Raw genomic sequence first — 21,988 nt, 5'->3', positions numbered from 1 at the left:
GAGCTTCTCACCCTATCTCTAAGGGAGAGCCCAGCCACCCTACGGAGAAAACCCATTTCGGCCGCTTGTATCCGCGATCTCGTTCTTTCGGTCATGACCCAAAGCTCATGACCATAGATGAGGGTGGGAACGTAGATCGACCGGTAAATCGAGAGCTTCGCTTTTTGGCTCAGCTCTCTCTTCACCACGACGGACCGGTACAGCGCCCGCTTGACAGCAGACGCTGCGCCAATCCGCCTGTCGATCTCCCGCTCCCTTCTTCCCCCATTCGTGAACAAGATCCCGAGATACTTAAACTCCTCCACTTGGGGCAGGACACCCCCCCTGACCCGGAGAAGGCACTCTACCCTTTTCCGGCTCAAGACCATGGCCTCGGATTTGGAGGCACTGATCCTCATCCCGGCCGCGTCACACTCGGCTGCGAACCGCTCCAGCGAGAGCTGCAGATCACGATCTGATGAAGCCAAAAGGACCACATCGTCTGCAAAAAGCAGAGATGAGATCCTAAGGCCACCAAATCGGATCCCCTCAACACCTTGGCTGCGCCTAGAAATTCTGTCCATGAAAGTGATGAACAGAATCGGTGACAAAGGGCAGCCCTGGCGGAGTCCAACTCTCACCGGAAACGAGCCCGACTTACTGCCGGCAATGCGGACCAGACTCTGACACCGGTCATACAGGGACCTGACAGCCCGTATCAAAGGGCCCGGTACCCCATACTCCCGGAGAACCCCCCACAGGGCTCCCCGAGGGACACGGTCGAACGCCTTCTCCAGGTCCACAAAACACATGTAGACTGGTTGGGCGAACTCCCATGCACCCTCCAGGACCCTGCCGAGGGTGTAGAGCTGGTCCAGCGTTCCACGACCAGGACGAAAACCACACTGCTCTTCCTGAATCCGAGGTTCGACTATCCGACGGACCCTCCTCTCCAGGACCCCTGAATAGACCTTGCCAGGGAGGCTTAAGAGTGTGACCCCTCTATAATTGGAGCACACCCTCCGGTCCCCCTTTTTGAACAGGGGGACCACCACCCCAGTCTGCCAATCCAGGGGAACTGCCCCCGATGTCCATGCGACATTGCAGAGTCGCGTCAACCAACACAACCCTACAACATCCAGAGCCTTAAGGAACTCCGGGCGGATCTCATCCACCCCCGGGGCCCTGCCACCGAGGAGCTTTTTAACCACCTCGGCGACCTCGTCCCCAGAGATTGGAGAGCCCAACCCAGAGTCCCCAGGCTCCGCTTCCTCAGTGGAAGGCATGTTGGTGGGATTGAGGAGGTCTTCGAAGTACTCTGCCCACCGGCCCACAACGTCCCGAGTAGAGGTCAGCAGCACACCATCCCCACTATAAACAGTGTTGGTGCTGCACCGCTTCCCCCCCCTGAGACGCCGGATGGTGGACCAGAATCGCCTCGAAGCCGTACGGAAGTCTTTCTCCATGGCCTCTCCAAACTCCTCCCACGCCCGGGTTTTTGCCTCAGCAACCGCCCGAGCCGCATGCCGCTTCGCCCGCCGGTACCCATCAGCTGCTTCCGGAGTCCCACAGGCCAAAAAGGCCCGATAGGACTCCTTCTTCAGCCTGACGGCATCCCTCACCGAAGGTGTCCACCAGCGGGTTCGAGGGTTGCCGCCGCGACAGGCACCGACAACCTTGCGGCCACAGCTCCGATCGGCCGCCTCGACAATGGAGGCACGGAACACGGTCCACTCAGACTCCATGTCCCCCACCTCCCCCGGGACGTGTTCGAAGTTTTGCCGGAGATGGGAGTTAAAGCTCCGTCTCACAGGGGATTCCGCCAGACGTTCCCAGCAGACCCTCACAACACGTTTGGGCCTGCCAGGTCTGACCGGCTTTCGCCCCCACCACCGGAGCCAACTCACCACCAGGTAGTGGTCAGTGGACAGCTCCGCACCTCTCTTCACCCGAGTGTCCAAGACATACGGCCGCAGATCCGATGAAACGATGACAAAGTCGATCATCGAACTGCGGCCTAGGGTGTCCTGGTGCCAAGTGCACATATGGACACCCTTATGCTTGAACATGGTGTTCGTTATGGACAATCCATGGCGAGCACAGAAGTCCAGCAACAGAACACCGCTCGAGTTCAGGTCGGGCGGGCCGTTCCTCCCAACCACGCCCCTCCAGGTCTCACTGTCATTGCCCACGTGAGCGTTGAAGTCCCCCAGCAGAACAAGGGAGTCCCCAGGAGGAGCACTCTCCAGTACCCCCTCTAAGGACTCCAAAAAGGGTGGGTAATCTGAACTGTCGTTCGGCCCGTAAGCACAAACGACAGTCAGAACCCGTCCCCCCACCCGTAGGCGGAGGGATGCTACCCTCTCGTTCACCGGGGTAAACCCCAACGTACAGGCGCCGAGATGGGGAGCAACAAGTATGCCCACTCCTGCCCGACGCCTCTCACCCTGGGCAACTCCAGAGTGGAAGTATGTCCAGCCCCTCTCAAGGAGACTGGTTCCAGAACCAGAGCCGTGCGTCGAGGTGAGACCGACTATTTCTAGCCGGAACCTCTCGACCTCACGCACTAGCTCCGGCTCCTTCCCCACCAGAGAGGTGACATTCCACGTCCCAAGAGCCAGTTTCTGCAACCGAGGATCGGACCGCCAGGGTCCCCTCCCTCTGCTGCCACCCATCCCACACTGCACCCGACCCCTTTGGCCCCTCCCACGGGTGGTGGGCCCATGGGAGGGGGGGCCCATGTTTCCTCTTCGGGCTGAGCCCGGCCGGGCTCCATGGGTAAAAGCCCGGCCACCAGACGCTCGCCATCGTGCCCCCCCTCCAGGCCTGGCTCCAGAGTGGGGCCCCGGTGACCCGCGTCCGGGCGAGGGAACACCAAGTCCAAAGTTTTCCTTCATCATTGGGGTCTTTGGGCTGCTCTTTGTCTGGTCCCTCACCTAGGACCTGTCTGCCTTGGGTGACCCTACCAGGGGCATGAAGCCCCAGACAGCATAGCTCCTAGGATCATTGGGACACTCAAACCCCTCCACCACGATAAGGTGGCAGCCCATGGAGGAGCTTCACTGCATACTGAGGAACTAATTCAGGCGTTTGATTCATGTGTGTTGGACCAGGCACACATATAAACGTTGCAGGACAGCAGCTTGAGAAATAAAGTTAAAGGCTCTTCTATTAAACTAAACTATATGGTAGTGAACTATAAATTACTGAACTGGTCTGCAAACTAAGCTGAGGTCATCTACGCTCTGATATATTAAGCTGAACTGAACTGTAAAGTCCTGAAGTGAACTGAACCAAACCGAACTGAACTGAACTTACTGACATTAACTTGCATTAAACTGAACTGAACACTACTGAACTGAAATGAATAATGCTAACTTGAAACTGAATTGTGAACCGTTGAACATAGCTGAGTTAAAATTTACTAAACTGAATTGATCAGAACTGAACTGAACTTCACTGTGGGGAGCTGAACTTTGAACTAAATTATAATAAATGTAAGAGAGCAGTCAAGTACTGAAGTAAACATTATTCACTGATTCAAACCAAACTGAACTGTATCACTGTACTGAAAAGAGAAACTAATGTAACATGGAAAAGGAATCAGCTTAAAAACAGAGCAAATCTAAATTATTTGCTTTGGAGTGAATAATTACTGGATTGAATGCAGGTGAGAGAACGAGGAACAGAACAGGTGATCAGATGGCAACCAGAGAAAAAACTCAGAAAAGCAAACAGAAATCACAATCAGATAAAGGAAATAATAATAAGTCAAAAAGAACAAGAAAAGAAGCAGCAATTATGAAAACAATCAAGGACCAAAAGATAAAATAATTTAATATTACATATAAAAATCCAGAAAACATAATATATATATAGAAATATATATATGTGTGTATATGAAAATGGTGTAAAATCAAGAAGTATTGATAAAAATTAAATGCAGTCATAAAAAATTTAGATGAAATTATGTTTTGTGTCTGTTCCAGCTCTTGATCTCAGTTAGATGAAGCATGTCTTCATGTGGGCTGGGCAAAATTCATCCAACGACAGATTTTTAAAGCCCTGATGATAAGACATGTAAGGGAGTTGTTTCTGCATTTCACCAAGATCACTGCAGACGGAGAGACTTCAGGGAGCGATTTCCTAACAACTCTCAGTCGGCCAACAGGAACCAGAGGTGAGTTTCTAAAGGAAGGGAGAGGACAGCTTCTGCTTCTGCTTACCCAATAGATAAATGTTTTTACAGCTTTGAGTTTAAAGGGAACAGCATCAGGAACCTAAAGTGTTGACTTCATAATAATTTCTAACTCTTTTAGAAACTATATCCAACTGAAGTTAATAAAACTTACTTCCACATATGTTTATTTAACTCTTTATTGTTTAAACAGGCTTTATGTTGAGTATTTTTCATTTTGTTATTTTATCTTTTTTATTGGCTGAATTTACTGTATTTACTGGTTTTCTGTGCAGCGTTTTGTGATAGTTTGACACAGTTTGAAGTCATCTGATGTGAACGGGCCCACATTGTAACTCCGATTGGACTCGGTGGTTTTTGCTGATCTCATTTCTTTGAATTTTAAAGCTTGTGCCCTTCATTTGTAACATCATTTGCTACACTTTTTGTTTTCTCATTGGTTTATGTGCAGTGCTTTCTGTCCTATTTTCCAAGAAAATCTGGAAAAGTTCAGACATTTTGAATATTCAATGTCACTTCATGTTTATTGAGTCATTTGGGTTTCTTACAGTTAAATCAGTTTGCCAGAATGTCCTGTTTTTTCAGGTGTTATGGATCAGGAAAGCCACCTGTCCTCAGAGGAAGAAGCTGGAGAACCTTCAGTCGTCATCGGTCTGGTTCTGCTACGGCTCCAGCATGCAGTCGTCCTGTGGTTCTCCAGGGCAAGACGCAGACTCCTGCAGGGGTTCACTGTGTTCTCCACCGTGCTTCTGCTCCTCTGGATCGCAGTTTTTCTATACGGGACCTTCTACTACTCCTACATGCCCAAAGCGGCTTTTTCTGCACCGGTATACTACTACTACAGGTAGGGTACGGTGGGTTTGGTGTGGCACAGAAAAGACACAAGCTTTTTGTTGAAATTTCTTTTCTTATCACAGAACAAACTGTGAATCGCCATCATCTTTCTGGTGCTCTTATCCTGTGGCCAACGTCTCTTTGATGAGAAATGGGAAACATGTAAGTACACAAATGACCATCTATAGCATTTCTTGCAGTGCCATCCAAAATTATTCATACCTCTTGAAATTTTCCATATTTTGTTATGTGACAACCACAACCTTCAATGTATTTTAATGTTTTTTTTGTTTTGTGAAAATGCAACAAAAAGTAGTGAATAAATAGGAAGCAAACTGCACAGTGGTGCAGTCTGCAGCGCTTGTTGTCTTGCATTAAAAAGGCCTTGGGTTTGAATCCCAGCCTGGGGTCTTCCTGCATAGAGTTTGAATGTTTTGGTTCTGCTCAACTCCGGTTAACCCAAGAACTAACTCTAGAACTTAAATAATTATTGATTTGTGGAATTTATCCTAAGATTATCAATCTCTTGCAGGCGCTGACATTTGGCCAGGTGTATCGGATGTATTTGCAGCTGGAGATGCCCGACTCACCAACCAATCATGAGGTGGGGATGTTCATGATCAAAACGACACTGTTTCTCTCAGGATGGAGGCCAAGTGGCTTCCTCTGCTCGCACTGTAAGCTGCTCTCACTTCAATTTTCAAACACTTTCTGCTTGAAAATGATCACTTTCTCTGGTGAATCTGAAAGCGCTGTGTTTCTCAGGCAAGCCAGCTGCAGAAGGCCTCCAGCTCTCGCTTTGTGAGTACAGCACTGACGCGTAATAACAGAGCTAGATAAGTGCAGAGCTCTGCTGGGACAGACGGCGATCTCAGTGTATCACTCTGACGCCACAGTGAATGTCACAGATAGGAACGTATATAAACACTGACACTACAACCCATGCTTAAATGAAGTTTTCTAATGCCAACCAATGTCACTGAAGATCGTGCATAAATTCTTCAGTAACATTTTTAATTTCACGGATTAGCAGTTGGTATTTTCTGAACTGATGTGCCTATAAAATCACAGATGCTGACATCTTTATCCTTTTTATCTCCAAAAGTTTAATTTAATTTCCCTGCATTATGGACTTTGACCTTAGATATGATAATTTTAAAAAAAGCTGAACTGTATTATACAAAGGATCCCAGTTGGTTTGAGGATTAGTAATAAATAATGTGCAGTGGAAAGGTTTTAAGACGTCCACAACTTTCTCTGTATTTTGCTTCCAACCAACCAAAAAGATTTTCTTATCTTTTAAAGAGGTGCTGATCAATAATTACAGGATTTCTCAAAGTCTTTCAAAACTTCATCCCTTTTCTTTAGTTGAATTCAAGAAAAGTGCATCAAGTAAAACTGCATAACAGTTTAACAAAGTGATTCCTAGAGATGTATTTGATAAAAACCAGGCATACTATTTATGATCCACCGAAGGATGCGTCTCTCAGGACTGATGGTATTACTTTTGTCCTTCACTTCTCAATTCTCGTCATTTTTTTAAGCACTCGTTAGGAGGAAACTAAATTGTAAGTAATTGGTGAGGTTTAAAGTTTTCCGTATTCATTCTGGACGGCATCATGCGAGATAATCCCAGCATTCATTAAACTGATTATGTAACCCAATCAGCTTTGTTTGATTTTTATTGCTGGGCAAACAGATACTCCTTTACCAGACACATTTACTGAGACCCCTGGTAGAAATGTGTAAAAAGTCTTAAAATTAATTCATCCTGTTCATGCAGCAGAAGAATCTCACACTGGACAATCTACTGTAATCCATAATTTGTGTTCATGTCTCTATTTAGTGTGGAGACAGTCTTTTTAATAAAATGTCTCCAAAGGTAAACTCACTATTTGAGAGTTGCAGCAAATTGCATCTTAAAATTTAACAAGCTCCTATAACAACCATACGAGGATCTCTAACTGTTGGAATGAAAAAAACTTTTTCCTCAAAGCAACTCGACGGGAGCTTTAAGAGAAGTTGTTTTCTTTAGTCAGACAGAATCCAAGCTGAATCTCATTTCACCCCTTTTTCTTTTTTGGTTCATGACTGAGTCCTTCTGCACAATGATTTAAAACTTTCCATCTTAGAGCTTTTTACACGTCTTTACCAGGATTCTGATATATTTGTTAGCGCTTGTACATAAAGTGTGTTGTATCGCTGTGTTTAGGGAATGCTGCGGTACCGATCTGACCTGCTGAACACTCTGGGAACGCTCCTCTTACTCCCTGCCTTTCTGAGCGGAGCAGCCGAGCAGAAGCAGGTTGTACAGGTGGAGCTCTTCTCAGAGTTCACAGACGACCCAGTGAGTAATGGACATATTTTTTTAAGTGGAGATATTTTTGCTTGAGAGAAGAGGATTTCTACAGTTTCTGTAAATGAACATGCTTCAGCGTGCTTCCTGTGTTTGTGGTCAGTACGCTCCATCGGTCATGGCTGTCCTTGAGATCCTGGCTAGCAAAGTCCAGATCTACTCATCTCATCTGTTTGTGCACGCCCATTTCACTGGCTTGAGGTGAGATGGACAGCCAATGCATTCCTGCACAAAATCTTGCATTTCTGATGTTATACGTGAAAGAGTTTGGTTTGCAGCTGGTTGGACATAAACCAGCTGTAATGGGATTCACACCTTTGTAAAAGTTCCACTTTCATCCAATCAGTCTACTGACTCCTACTGTCTCTTCCTCACTGTTGAATCACTTTAGATATTGTTTTTAATTTTGTGACTTCTTGGGTGAGTTGTTGATGAGCTCCTGGAGTAATTTTATTATACTGACAACTCCTGGGAAGGTATACAACTGTTTCATGTTTGTTTTTTTTCCATGTTTTATTCATTAGTGAATAAAACACAAATGGATGAAACATTTGGTCTTAGAAATGACCAGATCTACAAATAGTAGTTTCTTCAAAGGATGATGTGTTACTTTTAACCTAGTTCTTGTTCCTGTCAGATAGGTTTTATTAAAGTGATTTCTTGATTCTAATTGTGAGCAAAAATTCACACAAGGAAAAAGGCTATAACTCAGTTTTCAAAAAAATATGTTTACATCCTGATTTAACAAGGAGGGAAATTTCTTCTTCATATAAACCCAGGTTTGTTTAGTAGCTTTCTTTACCTTAATAAATGAAATTATTGTTAGAAATCTGAATTTTGTATTTATTCAGGTTATCCTTGTCTAATCTTTGCAACAGAAGGGTAAAAAGAGAAAACCATTTTCACTGCTCCATAAATCCTTTCCAACCTCTATAATGATTAACACAAGGTGATCAGCTTTTCACCTCCCTCTTGGGGATCGATGCAGTAGACTGTAAACACTCATTGTTTTTTTAAAATCCTCTATTTATTTCTTTTTTGTCTCTTTTCTCAGATATTTGCTGTTCTACTACCCCGTCCTGTCAGCCCTTATAGGTGTTGCAACTAACTTCACCTTCCTCAGCTTTCTCTTCATCCTGAGCTACATGAGGCAGCTGTTGAGGCTGCCTCAGAAACCAGAGCAGGTGAGAGGAAACTTTAAACCAGACAGAGTCGCAGGGCTGCAGCCTTGAAATATGTTCCTGTGTATTTTCTGTCATCTATCTCTGAGGTCCATCTTACAGATCACTACAGATGAACTCCAGCCACAGGATGAAAACGATCTCAGTGCAGGTGCAAAGAAATTCTATACTCTGGCACAAACACGAGTAGCTTTAATTTTCAGGCTGATCTTTACTGATGGCATAAATTCATCTGCAGATGCTGCGGAGTGGCTGGGTCCTCTGCAAACTGAACCCACAGACATGAGTGGGGAAGAGCGCCACCTGGAGCGTTCCAACACAGACATGCAGAACGGACAAACACTTAATCAGGGTGATATGAGCCAATCTGAGGAATCCTGAAGTGTTTATTGAAAGAAAACTAGTCTGGAGATTTAAGTAAAGGTATCAGAATTAAACACTGAACTTTAATTTGAAATGTTTTTTGGAAGACTCTGTTTCATGTACTCTGAATCCTGTGTACAGATTGCCTTGTAACTTCAGAACACTTTTTATGTTCTGAAGTTACTCTCTGTAATTAATTCATTTTTACCAATTGTGTTTTGTGAAATGAATTTGGAAATGAGAAAAAAAATCAAAATATTTAAAAAATATTTAGAAAACGGTACCTAAACATTTTTAATGTTTAAAATTATTTTCATATTCAACATTTTAGAGTTCCCTGCCAATGTTTCAGCAAAAATAGGAAACCTGGAGACAAAGTATGGATGGTTGAGCCGATGGATGGATGAATTGATTTATGGTTGGAGGAACAAATTAAAATGGATGGATAGATGGATGTATGGTTGACTTGATTTTCCTGAATGAAGGAACAAATTAAAATAGATGGGTGGATAAATGTTTTGGCAAAACTAGACTGCATGAAATTGAGAAAGGAACTAGATTACAGTTTAAAAATATGAATATTTTTAATTCTCTGTTATCCCAAACCTATCCAGGTCGCACTAACTTTAAATCCCTTACCAGTGCAGGAACCCTGAGTTATAACTAAACTTAAAGTGTTGCCTCAGTTTCCATGTTTTTGTTGCGTATCACAATAAAAAAGGTTTTACTGCAGAAAATTTTCTCTGTTTATCCTATTTGTTTTTCCAGTGAGTTTTTTTGTGCTTGGCCCTTTTCTACATACAACCTACAACATGAACATAACGGCTCAAGGCAGAGCTCAGTACAACTTTAGCTAAGCATTTGTTGTAACGTTTAGTTCCTGCACAGCAGCATCAGTTTTGGGCCATTCTTTAGTCTGCAGTTTGTGTGCTATGGATTATCATCTTGCTGCATGAAAGGCTTCGTTTTGAAACCTCCATCACATACAAATGTCAGTTTGGGATTTGCTGGTATTCCAAATTCATTTATTTTTGTCTACGTAAAGAAGCTTTCCTGTCACAGAAGCAACAGAAAAGTGATAAAACCTTGATGGCTGTTTTATATTTAGCAGTGGCTCTTTAATCTTTGCAAGTCAGATGACATTTCTCTTTTAGTTGTTTCCAATTATTTATTAAAAACAACTTATTTTCATCACAATTTTCAGTAAGCTTTGGATTGTATAGCCTCTATCTAATGAGGACTGTTAGTGTGGCTGGTGTGATAAAAGTGGAGGGAGGACATGGCACTCCACACTGCCTGGCTCCGTCATTCCTGGATGTCATCCTGCCCTGAGGCGCTGTTGGCTGAGCTCCATCATCCAGCCCAGAGTCAAGCTTTGGAAACATAATAACGTCACCACATGCAAACTGTGGTTCTAGCGGAGAGAATGAGAGCGGAACGTAACTCGGCGTCGGGCACAAGGCTTTGCTTCTCTGTGAATTCAACGCTAGATACAGGTAAGGGGAGTCCTACAACTTCATGAGGATTTATTCAGCAGTTTGTATCATCTTAGCGAAAGTTTTAAAACTGTTTTTCTGCTTCTATTTTTATTTTTTTTACACTTGCAAATGCATTTCCTGAATCGTATTCAAAGCCGTGGCTCTCTTGTAAACATTTCCCTGTTGTGCAAGCACATGTTGTGCCCATGGAGCAGAATTGCCATCTTCGCTCCAGTGGGGAAACAAACATGGACACAGGAGAGGACCTGTCATGCTTAAAGATGGAGGGGATCAAGATGGAAGATGCTGACTCATGCACCGGTCTCTCAGATGAGACACGCCAACATCTGTCAATCAGTGATGGACCATCCAGCAGCTGCACTAAAGCCAGAGGCAAGTTTAGGCCAAGGCTCCTGGCTACCAAAAGCTTCCCCCCTTACAGCCAGTGCATCGGTGGACTGGGAGAAGACGAGGACTGGGACAGCTATCTCGACTCAGACTCGCCTCTGGCTTGCCAGTCGAATGCAAAGAAGGAGAAACCTGTAGCTTATGAGGCGGATGACACTGCAAAGTATTCCCGGGATGTTCTCAGAGCCAAATGGAAGTCAAGGAGGAAAGAGAAATTAGGAGGCAGCTTAGACGTTGGCACAGATGGCTGCGATAGAGGGAGGCTGAGTGGGAAGAGGAGGGTGGAGAACAGTGGAATACAAGGAGAACACTGTGACGAGGATGAGGGGAAACACCGGAGAGGGAAAAGCTCCAGTTTGAAGAGAGGTGGGAGCAGTGTGGAGAAGGAAGACGGGAAACCTTCTCCCATTCTCCCCTCAGCTCATTCTGCAACTCATGAGAACAGCAGCAGTGTGGAGGACCCCGAGGGGCAGAACCGGGAGGATGATGAGGTGACGGAGCCCTCAGGTCATCGGCATCCAATCCTCTCCAAGCTGTTGCACTCCTCCACCTCCTCGTCCTGTTCCTCTATCAACCTCTCATCAGACAGCGACGAGGTCTTCAGTGACCTAGATGACGCCGTGTCTAAAAGAAAAACCTTCAAGAAGGTCAGAACACCTCATTCAGCAAACACTAATTCACATTTTTCTGCACATTTTTAGGGATTTGTCCAGTTCATCACTTTATGTCCTCAGTGCATCTGTCTGCTCTGGTTTTCCATGGAAAAGAATAAAACCATGTTTCTCAACTGTTCTTTGCACCTGTTGTCCAGCTGATTTGCATGGGCTTGAAAGAAGACTTTGACACTGTCAGATTTGAATGGCGTTTGCATGGAAGCCTGCTGCTTCTGCAACAGATATGAGTAAAGGGAGGAGCAAACAGTGGGAGGACGACTAGAAAGTAGATGTTTCCCTGGCTTCAGTGTGTTTGAACTGTCAAGCACTAAAGAAAAGTCATTAGGACTCAGGGTGATTAGGTTTACACTGCTTCAAATAAGCATTCTTCACCGTTCAGAATAAAAGCTAGAATAGGCTCAGTAGAATATAGATAGTTGTAAATAAGCAACAAAAGCTGAAACCTTGTTTTCATGTTGCCCCAGTGTCTCTACTGAGCATGCTCAGATCTGCTATAGCTGCTGTTTTTCTTCTGTGCCACGTCTCAGTCTGGTAGCAGCTGTTTTGTGTATATACAAAGTAGATCTTAAGTTTACAGCTATGCTGTTTGGAGACAAAATATGAGGGGCCGTTTAGGACAAAATTTACGTTTTGTCTCTCACACACTACCAAAAAGTCTCGCATACAGTACTCCAAAAAAGTAGCCACGCACACTCCAAAAAATTACGTTTTGTCTCTCACACACTACCAAAAACTCACGCATACTCCAAAAAAATAGCCTCGCACACTCCAAAAAATTACGTTTTGTCCCTCACACACTACCAAAAACTCACGCATACTCCAAAAAAATAGCCTCGCATACTCAAAAAAATTACGTTTTGTCTCTCACACACTACCAAAAACTCTCGCATACTCAAAAAAATTACATTTTGTCTCTCACACACTACCAAAAACTCTCGCATACTCCAAAAAAGTAGCCACGCACACTCCAAAAAATTACGTTTTGTCTCTCACACACTACCAAAAACTCTCGCATACTCCAAAAAAATAGCCTCGCACACTCCAAAAAATTACGTTTTGTCCCTCACACACTACCAAAAACTCACGCATACTCCAAAAAAATAGCCTCGCATACTCAAAAAAATTACGTTTTGTCTCTCACACACTACCAAAAACTCACGCATACTCAAAAAAATAGCCACGCACACTCAAAAATTACTCACGCACATTCAAAAAATACTCAAATTGCGTATACACACACTACTAAAATGTCACACACACACAAACGTTAACTTTCTCGCTCACATACACTACTATCAGCTCGCTCACATACACTGTACTAACAGCTCGCACATTCACAAACGTTTATCTCTCACATACACAAGACTAAAGTTGAACACACACACAGTACTAAGACTCGTTTTATGTATGTGTGAGAGCGAGACTTTTATGAATGTGTGAGAGCGACACTCTTTTTGAATGTGTGAGAGTTGTCACGGAAGAGGCGGGGCATAATTTTTGGATCAAACTGCGCATGCGTAGATCCTAAACTATAAGTTTCGATTGTTGACTCACTGTATGTTCTATTACTTAGTATATTTGTGCTTTTAAATATATATAGAACGTTTAACTTTCTTGTAGATTAAATGTGCTATAGAAATAAATGAATCTGATTGATTGATTAAAAATAGCAAAATTGCTGTAGTACAATCTGTCCACTGGGTGCCAGTATTACAGGAATTATTAACCGGCGCCAACTAGTGCCGAAGAAGAAAGAGTTTGCTATACCGAACATGGCTAACTCTAATTCGAAACGAGAGAGAATTGGTCAGGCAGCTGCCATTTTAAACACCATTCTATCTTCTCCGGAGGCAACCAGCACTTTGACAGGCGCATTAAACGATTCAACGACTGCCCGCAGTGCTACAATCTGGCACCCAGTGGACAGATTGTACTACAGCAATTTTGCTATTTTTAATCAATCAATCAGATTCATTTATTTCTATAGCACATTTAATCTACAAGAAAGTTAAACGTTCTATATATATTTAAAAGCACAAATATACTAAGTAATAGAACATACAGTGAGTCAACAATCGAAACTTATAGTTTAGGATCTACGCATGCGCAGTTTGATCCAAAAATTATGCCCCGCCTCTTCCGTGACAACTCTCACACATTCAAAAAGAGTGTCGCTCTCACACATACATAAAACGAGTCTTAGTACTGTGTGTGTGTTCAACTTTAGTCTTGTGTATGTGAGAGATAAACGTCTGTGTGTGTGCGAGCTGTTAGCAGTGTATGTGAGCGAGAAAGTTAACGTTTGTGAATGTGCGAGCTGTTAGTACAGTGTATGTGAGCGAGAAAGTTAACGTTTGTGTGTGTGTGTGTGTGTGACATTTTAGTAGTGTGTGTATACGCAATTTGAGTATTTTTTGAATGTGCGTGAGTAATTTTTGAGTGTGCGTGGCTATTTTTTTGAGTATGCGTGAGTTTTTGGTAGTGTGTGAGAGACAAAACGTAATTTTTTTGAGTATGCGAGAGTTTTTGGTAGTGTGTGAGAGACAAAACGTAATTTTTTTGAGTATGCGAGGCTATTTTTTTGGAGTATGCGAGAGTTTTTGGTAGTGTGTGAGGGACAAAACGTAATTTTTTGGAGTGTGCGTGGCTACTTTTTTGGAGTATGCGAGACTTTTTGGTAGTGTGTGAGAGACAAAACGTAAATTTTGTCCTAAACGGCCCCTCATAACAAAAAGCAAGCATACATTTAACACTTCTCATTCTCCCAGACGTTCACAGAATATTTTCAATAAATAAGGCTAAGCAAATTCCCATCCTGGATTAAAAACAGAAATAGGAATTTACAAAACCTTTAGATAAAATGTCAGACTCGTGATTCCAATGCATCTCCTACATGAGCACATTTTTTTCCTTTGGTTGTCCCTCAGAGTCGCACATGGAAAACCTTCCTGACCATGATGCACTGGTCACTCAAGCGACAGAGCTCCTGGGTTCAGCTAGCTGGACATCAAGGCATGTACTTCACACAGCACCTCGCCTGTCTTCATACTTAACTGTTTTACTCTTTCATGTGTTGCAAACACAAACTTAAATTTATTTTAATGCCTAATTGTAAAGGAAGAGTAAACATAGTACTCTCATATTTGTAGAAAGTATAAAATATGGTGTATTTGTATTCAAACCTCACTAGTCAATAGTTTTGTTGAACCACTTCTCTATCAACTTTGCATGTCTAAAGACTAAAATTATAAATTCCAGCTCAGTCAGATTAGATCGAGCCTTCCCATTTCAGCACGTTTACATTGACCTAAACCATCACAATGCTGTATGTTTAGGGTCATTGTTCTGTCCAGTCTCAAATGTTTTGGAGCCTCTAACAGCTCTTCTTGCCCTGAATTATCTACACTCATCTGTCTCCATAGCATAATCATACCACCATCATAGATGGCAGTTTTGTGGAATAAACAATTACAGGATCTCTGCAGCTCCTCCAAAGTTATCAGTGGCTTCTTGGCTGCTTTTCCTAAATCATACTCTCTTTGCTAACCCTGTCAGTTTAGGTAGACGGTCATGTTGGGTTAGCAGGTGTGCCAGACTCTTTCCATTTATTTGATAACAGAGCTGTGTGAGATGGTGCTTTAGTTGTCTCTCTCTGCTGTGTCCCTTGGTCTTCATGATGCTGTTTGCTTACTGATGTTCTCTACCAAACCGTTGAGGCCTCCACACTTAACAATTATCACTCTGTATTGATTTTTCACATAAAATACCAATGAAATACTGTGGCAGTTTGTGACTGTAAAATGAAAAAGACACTGCTAATTGTTGGATGTGAATCATTTGATGCCTATTATAAACTTGCTCTATTAAAACAATTGTGTAATTAAATTGAGCAGATCAAGATTTATTGTCTCCTAAATATTTTTCCTGCTTCTTGTATCTTACCATGTTCTTCTGTTACCAGGTAATTTTCAGGTTAGTAAAGGAGGGGAGGTGCTGAAGCTGTACAGTGAACTGGAGGCGAAGTGTCTGGACAGCCTGATGAGAGATCCGCTGAGGCCTTTTGTCCCGCAGTACTATGGTTTGGTCACCAGAGGGGAGCACTGCTACATCCGCCTGGAGGACTTGCTCAACGGCCTGAGGAGGCCTGTTATCATGGACTGCAAGATGGGAGTCAGGTATGAGTTTTTCTCTGCAAGTGATTATCTGACCATTTAACTGACTTAAGAAGATTTAAAAACAAAGCGATAGCTTGTTTCTTTTAAAAGTAGAGTTTAACCTAATGTTTTGAAAAGTTAAGCTCACTATAGGTGTATTACTTTCAGGGATCATCTATTTTAGCTTGCAGCTCCACAAAACCCGTAGCTTTCCACAAATCTAATACTTTCATTAGCTTCTTTAGTTCAGATAAAACATACAAACTTACAATCCTGCATCTGAAGACGAAGCTTTATATGGAAATGCAATAAGCAAAAACCAAAACATTTGATTTCTTCCTATGAAGCAATCCTAAACAACTTTTCCTTAAATCTGTGAAGGATGGAAGTAGATTGATTTCCAAATCAAGGCCTTATTGCAAGGATGTACTATGTGAGCATTTTCCCTTTCAGGACATTCCAGGAGGAGGAACTGATCAAAGCTCAAACCAAGCCCAATTTGAGGAGCGACATGTACCAGAAGATGGTGAAAGTCGACCCATCAGCACCAACGGCCGAGGAACACGAACAGAAAGGAGTGACAAAATGGCGCTACCTACAGTGGAGGGACACAACCAGCTCCACGTCCACTCTGGGCTTCAGGATTGAGGGCATCATGGTATGAGAGAGAAATGCTCAGTTCTAGCATTTTCATTACAAAGAATGATGTCTAACTGTGCAAAATGATTGCTGTCATTGCTGATTTGCAGATGGAGGATGGAACTGTCCAACGGGATTTTAGAAAAATTCACACCTTGACTCAGATCACAGAGGCGTTACTCTACTTCACCAGGAGTCAACTGGACACTCTGGTTAGTCACAGTCACACAATACTGTAGCAGTGGTAAATATAACCTTGAATCAGATGACAACTGGAGAAAATTTTATTTAAATCTGAAGTTAAACTAAATACAACCATTGTTAAGCAGTCAGAAGACCCATTTGAAGCTACAACAACATACAGTACTGCATGCTGAGATTGTCACTTAAAAGTTTTAGAGGAAAACATGCAGATGAAAAGTTTTTAAAAAGTTTGAAATTATTACCTAATTTGTTTCTGTTGGCTGAAGATGTTTTTCACATTCAGTCAGATTACAATTACAGGCTTCAATGTAATTCATAATTTTTTATGTGGAAGAGCAAAACAACAAACACAAAATGATGTTCACCTTCAAACCCTAAATATGCAACCAAATGACAATCCAATGGTTTGGATTAAATAATATATCTGTGTTAGAACAACACAGTAGGTGTTTAGATTTAAATCCAATTGGAAATCTGCAATGAGACAAGAACATTGTTGTTCACATCTCCATCCAGTCTGATTGAGATCGGGTCATTTTGCAATACCAAAGATGTGCAGCTGTAATTGGAATGAAAGGTGGTCATACAAATGATTAAAACAAGACAAATTAATACAAAACCACAGAACATTTGCAGATTTTCATATTCAGCACTTCTAGAAAAAAATACATTTTTTACATTTTGGCTCTAAATTTTAAATGACTTTGTGTTGGTGTGTTTCATAGAATCACAATAAAGCCCATTACAGTTATAATGTAACAGAATGTTAAAGTTCAATGGGGAGTCTATAAATGGATTATCAAACAAAAAATATATTTTGAAATTGGTTACATATTTGGGTTTTTCTTATCGTTTTTGACTGCTTTTAGCTCATTTTTAACCAGCAAAATTTTGGGAAGCCTGGAGAATTGTTGATGAAACATGACAATGAATTCTGGCTATTTGGAGGAAAGGTTTTAACCTCATATGTACATTCTTTGCACTTTATATATTGCCCTGTGATATTTGTGATGCACAGATATTCGTGTTCATGTGTGTTCTCAGAACGCGTACCACTCTAGACTCGTGGACCTGAAAGATGCACTCAGGAGTTCAGAGTTCTTTCGAAAACACGAGGTTCGTAAACAGAGAGAAATGAAATTCACATACCGGTCCTGTTGACTTTGTCCTCATAGCCGTTCACTGAATCTCTTATTTCCTGCTCAGGTTATTGGCAGCTCACTCCTCTTTGTACACGACCACAGCAAGGCCAGTGTTTGGATGATAGACTTTGGGAAAACGATGCCTCTTCCTGACTCAAAGGAGGTCCAGCATGGCATCCCTTGGGTTGAGGGGAACAGGGAGGACGGCTACCTGATCGGTCTGACCTCCATTCTCACGGCTCTGAGCCAGGCCATCAGCCTGGCTGAGGGGCAGCAGGAGGGCAGCTGAGTGGAAACATGGAAAGTGTGAAACATGAAGTTCTCAGAGTGTCTGTGACACCAGCACCTGGACTCAGGGATAAAGCAGGAACAATGGCTGCTTCAATGAAGCTGAAATTCAAAGACATATGAAGTGAAAGCTAGTCTTGCTTATTGTACATCTGGTATGTACATACATATGCCAACAGTGGAAAGGGCTTTTTTTATATATATATATAAAGTTATTTTGTGTGTGTTTTTGTATTGCATGTTATATTTAAAATTTTTAAGTATCTTTAAGAATGACATCACGCACAACCTCATGTTCTGCCTGTTTTAAGTCAGTACGTTTGTATGTTGAATGGTAGCTGTGCTTTTTGATAAGGAACTGATAAAACGTGTTGCTTTTCATGATCTATGAAAAAAAAATATACATATATTTTATTCCAATTAAATGTTTTCTTATTTTTTACTTTTGGTCTGGTAGTCAGACATTTCATACTGTTACTGGTATGGCAGCCCAGGTTAAGTTAACTAAACAAGTGCAAAACTCTGTCCACCTCATTACTACATAGATATTTGGCACAAAAAATAAGGGAATGTGTGTGTAATCAATTCTGTGCAGCAACAAGATTTTTAAGCAATAAATCTTAAGTAGTTGTAAAGTCTATTTCTTTTTAAATGGCAGATCATTTGTAATAAAAATGCATTTGTGGGCTGACAATCAGAGTTGAGCATGGGTCAAGGCCACGTAAATTATCTGTTAATCTTCTATCTTTTTATTTTTATTTTTTTGGAGTTGGTTTGAGGAAACAGTGCATGACACCCATGCTCATCATCAGTTTAGTCGCACACTGATGTGGGACACAATCCAATTCTTCAACCAGAATTTGCTGAAAGTCACCCAGTGTGGTTGTGTTGGTCAGTGTGGCACAAGCCCCTACTCACAAGCTTATCCATTAAATGTTCAATGTTTGCTTAGATTTCAAAATATTTTTGGGTTTATAATTACCCAAATGACTTAGCACCAGCATACAATAAAAATTCACTATGTCTTCTGGTTCAAGTCTACTCTGCATTCCCATAATCAAAGCCAAACAAGCAACAATTCAATTGTTATGCTCCAGTAATCTGGAACAAACTACAAAACTGCTGAAACACAGATCATTTAAATCAAAAACCCATTTGTTTAGAGTTACATCTTATAACTGGAATGATTTGTCTTTTGCTTCTGTTGTATTTTCCCTTCTAATCATTTGGAATTGTCTTGTTGCTGAAAATATGCTGTACAAACGAAATTTACTTGCCTAAAAGTTGGTTATATTCACTTTTTAAATGCATAGAAAGCTGAAATAGGTCGCAGAATCTGAGGGTCACTAAATTCGACATTACACCCGCAGGTTTTGGTCAATTCCAATAGGTGGCGCCATGACGCTGTTTGTCCACTAGACAAATCTTAGCCGTTCGTGGTACAAACTGAGCGGGACATAGGCATTCACCACTCAAGAGCTCCTTTCAAATGTTTTCAGAGAGAGAATGATGACATTTAAGTAAATTAGTGGGTAAAAATGGTTCAATAACGTCTTGTATAGGAGGAAAATGAAAACCGTCGCGCTAATTCCAACAGCTAGCTAAAAGCTAAATTCAACCGCTCTTCTACGCTCAGGTAAAGATGGAAAACAAATAAAGTTGGTGCATCAGGACTTTATGAACATTTTTAATTGACCTGTTTGTTGTGTTGCATTATACTATTAACAGGCTAAAACAGGACGCTGATTGGTTATGTTTCGGAGAAACTACCCTAACCTAGCCGTGGTGACCCGCGTAATAAGTGACGGTAAGTGATCCAAATTACACCAACTTTCTCAAGTTAGCCTCTTACTGGCCTAGTTTCCACATAACTATTCAATTACCTGCTTATTGTTAAGTTTAAATTTAAATACGGGAATTAATATATTTGAAGGTAAATAAATCGTAGTTGGCTTTTTCGGTGCCTGAATTCAGCACTTGCTGCGTCTAATTTATTTCCACTTAACGTGGAGAAGGTTGTAGTCTTAATGTCTTCCGAAGAACCTAGATGATTTGGTACTAAAGAGGGCCTTCAAATTGTTACGTTTACCAAGAATAGCTACACTGTTGGGGTGTTTTCCTTTATCAGGGGTCACTTCCAAAATAAAACATTTCCTTTCCATTTTTTTTCATGGGTGTCCTGTTAGTAATACCTCACTTCCACTGCTACTCTGTTAGGAGTGTAACTATATTTTATAACTGTAGACATTCTGGTCTAATAATAATACCTCGCCTTCCAAAACATCTTTGAATGCTACACCAACAGCTCAATAGTTTTTCAAATGTGATGAATTTTTAAAAAATGGTCTTTGTGCTTCATTTGTTTGTGCTAAACCCATTCTCTCTAGTAGACATCTTTCTGTGATGGACTGACCACCTGTTCAGCATGTACTCTGTTCATTGACAGCTGGAGGGAGTGGGGGGCAAGGGGGCAGCATCTCTGTGATGCTCTGTAGAATAAGGGTGTTATATGAAATGGATTGATAAAATTGAAGAATGGTTAATAATGTATATTATGTCTGTTGAGGCAGATTTTTGCATATGTAATAGTATAAAAATGCACATTTCCCATAATGTGCTTTGGTCTCCTGCACGGAGACCAAAGCCTCAAAGAGTTCTTGCTTCAACAGTGTTTGAACGGAACTTCCTTTTTTCCTACCCAGCAGACTCCAGAGCTATCTCAACTCTGCTCCTACTTGAACACTACTAAAGTAGTCGACGTAAAACTTTATTTTTCTCGGTTTTTTTGTTAAAACAGAAGAAAACTCCAGGGGGAGTTTTCTGTGCAGCATCTCTGTGATGCTCTGTAGAATAAGGGTGTTATATGAAATGGATTGATGAAATTGAAGAATGGTTAATAATGTGTATTATGTCTGTTGAGGCAGATTTTTGCATATGTAATAGTACAAAAATGCACATTTCCCATAATGCACAAAAAGCAGAAAAGGAAAAAATGAAAATGCTTGTGGGTTACTAAGTTTGTTTTTTTGCACAATCGAATTAAACTAAAACTAATGCGATGAAGAAAAGTGATTGAAATCAATGTCATAAGTACGGTAAGTGTGAGATTTTACCCTTACTCTTTTATTTTAAATAACTTGCAACATTGTTTGGATGCATACAATGCAACACAAATGTCGGTGTGTGTAGCTAATTGTAGTTATTTAGCTTAACATTAACCCAATCCCCTTACCATGGATGGGACGTCACTCCAACTTCTGAGAGAAATTGACCTCTGCAAATAGTGTACATGAAGGGAAACACTAAAGTGATCATTCTGTAAAAGAGAAATGAAATCAATAATTAAACCAAAGGTCAAGAAAAGATGGCAGAAACAGTGGGAAAAAGCAAGAATTGGCCAGTGGCTTTAACATTCAAAGAAAGCTGGCGAAATAGAAAGGACACAACCATATCCAAGGTTAGTCAGTACATTTCTTAAATTAGAGAAATTATACAGATTATTATGACTTTTATTTATTTTTTATTTTTTTAAAAGCAGTGGAGCATGTTTTATTATTAGACACCCAGCAATGAGAGAAGTGAACTGATATGTAATTTATAAGACACAAAATTCAACTGGACATACAGGACCTTTAGGATAACATTTGTTGATTGAAATGTTACTCCATTTTGCTGAGGTAGCTCAATAACACTAAATTAATAGCGACAATATATAACATACTTTTAAGAGTAGGTTTTACTGCACCATACATTGTACTTGTATTTGAGCAAAATCATGGAGTATCACCCCAATTTTACTCTTATTTGAGTAATATTTCCGGCACTGGGTTAGCTTAAATAAATGTTATTTGTTTATTTGCTTATTTACTTACGGAGTTTGTTCGTCCTGATTTACACTTCTTCCCGGATGATGGCGGTAATTCACAAAAGCTTTGCTTGCTAACCACCTGTAAACAAGAAGACGACCAACGGTCGCCCCACATTTCGTCGTTGCTTGTAAAGTTGCTCTGAGCGCAAAACCTTCCTTGCAAATTTGATAAATAATACTACCGATATCATAAAAAGTTAACGGCTATTATTTTTTGCATGT

At 41.5% G+C, this 21,988-nt stretch overlaps 2 protein-coding genes and 1 long non-coding RNA gene across 4 annotated transcripts; 2 read left to right on the top strand and 1 right to left on the bottom strand.

The window, feature by feature from the left end:
• Positions 1-4,029: 4,029 nt before the first annotated feature.
• On the top strand, positions 4,030-9,643 carry LOC116714880 (seipin-like). Its single transcript, XM_032555668.1, has 11 exons — positions 4,030-4,159; positions 4,763-5,021; positions 5,095-5,173; positions 5,544-5,688; positions 5,777-5,831; positions 6,858-6,867; positions 7,224-7,358; positions 7,471-7,568; positions 8,422-8,551; positions 8,651-8,699; positions 8,787-9,643. The coding sequence occupies exons 1-11, from the start codon at positions 4,048-4,050 to the stop codon at positions 8,927-8,929; spliced, it is 1,215 nt and encodes a 404-aa protein (XP_032411559.1). The 5' UTR covers positions 4,030-4,047; the 3' UTR covers positions 8,930-9,643.
• Positions 9,644-9,757: 114 nt separating this feature from the next.
• LOC116714669 (inositol-trisphosphate 3-kinase B-like) lies at positions 9,758-18,538 on the top strand. 2 transcript variants are annotated; one of them, XM_032555359.1, is made up of 8 exons: positions 9,758-10,407; positions 10,545-11,444; positions 14,399-14,483; positions 15,433-15,646; positions 16,079-16,283; positions 16,375-16,476; positions 17,513-17,584; positions 17,675-18,538. In XM_032555359.1, the coding sequence occupies exons 2-8, from the start codon at positions 10,596-10,598 to the stop codon at positions 17,897-17,899; spliced, it is 1,752 nt and encodes a 583-aa protein (XP_032411250.1). In that variant the 5' UTR covers positions 9,758-10,407; positions 10,545-10,595; the 3' UTR covers positions 17,900-18,538. The 2 variants fall into 2 exon arrangements, with proteins under 2 accessions (XP_032411250.1, XP_032411251.1); XM_032555360.1 differs by having other exon boundaries at positions 9,758-11,444.
• LOC116714670 (uncharacterized) lies at positions 17,783-21,979 on the bottom strand. The gene is made up of 3 exons (XR_004338104.1): positions 21,771-21,979; positions 21,131-21,214; positions 17,783-17,895 (listed from the first exon to the last, which is right to left on the bottom strand). It is a non-coding gene; the product is annotated as an uncharacterized LOC116714670 (long non-coding RNA).
• Between the last annotated feature and the right edge of the window lie 9 nt (positions 21,980-21,988).

This window comes from Xiphophorus hellerii, chromosome 23, assembly GCF_003331165.1.
Source record: "Xiphophorus hellerii strain 12219 chromosome 23, Xiphophorus_hellerii-4.1, whole genome shotgun sequence".
Classification (NCBI taxonomy): Eukaryota; Metazoa; Chordata; class Actinopteri; order Cyprinodontiformes; family Poeciliidae; genus Xiphophorus; species Xiphophorus hellerii.
The sequence above is the reverse complement of the archived record's forward strand: the minus strand, read 5'-3'. Positions and strand labels throughout refer to the sequence as shown.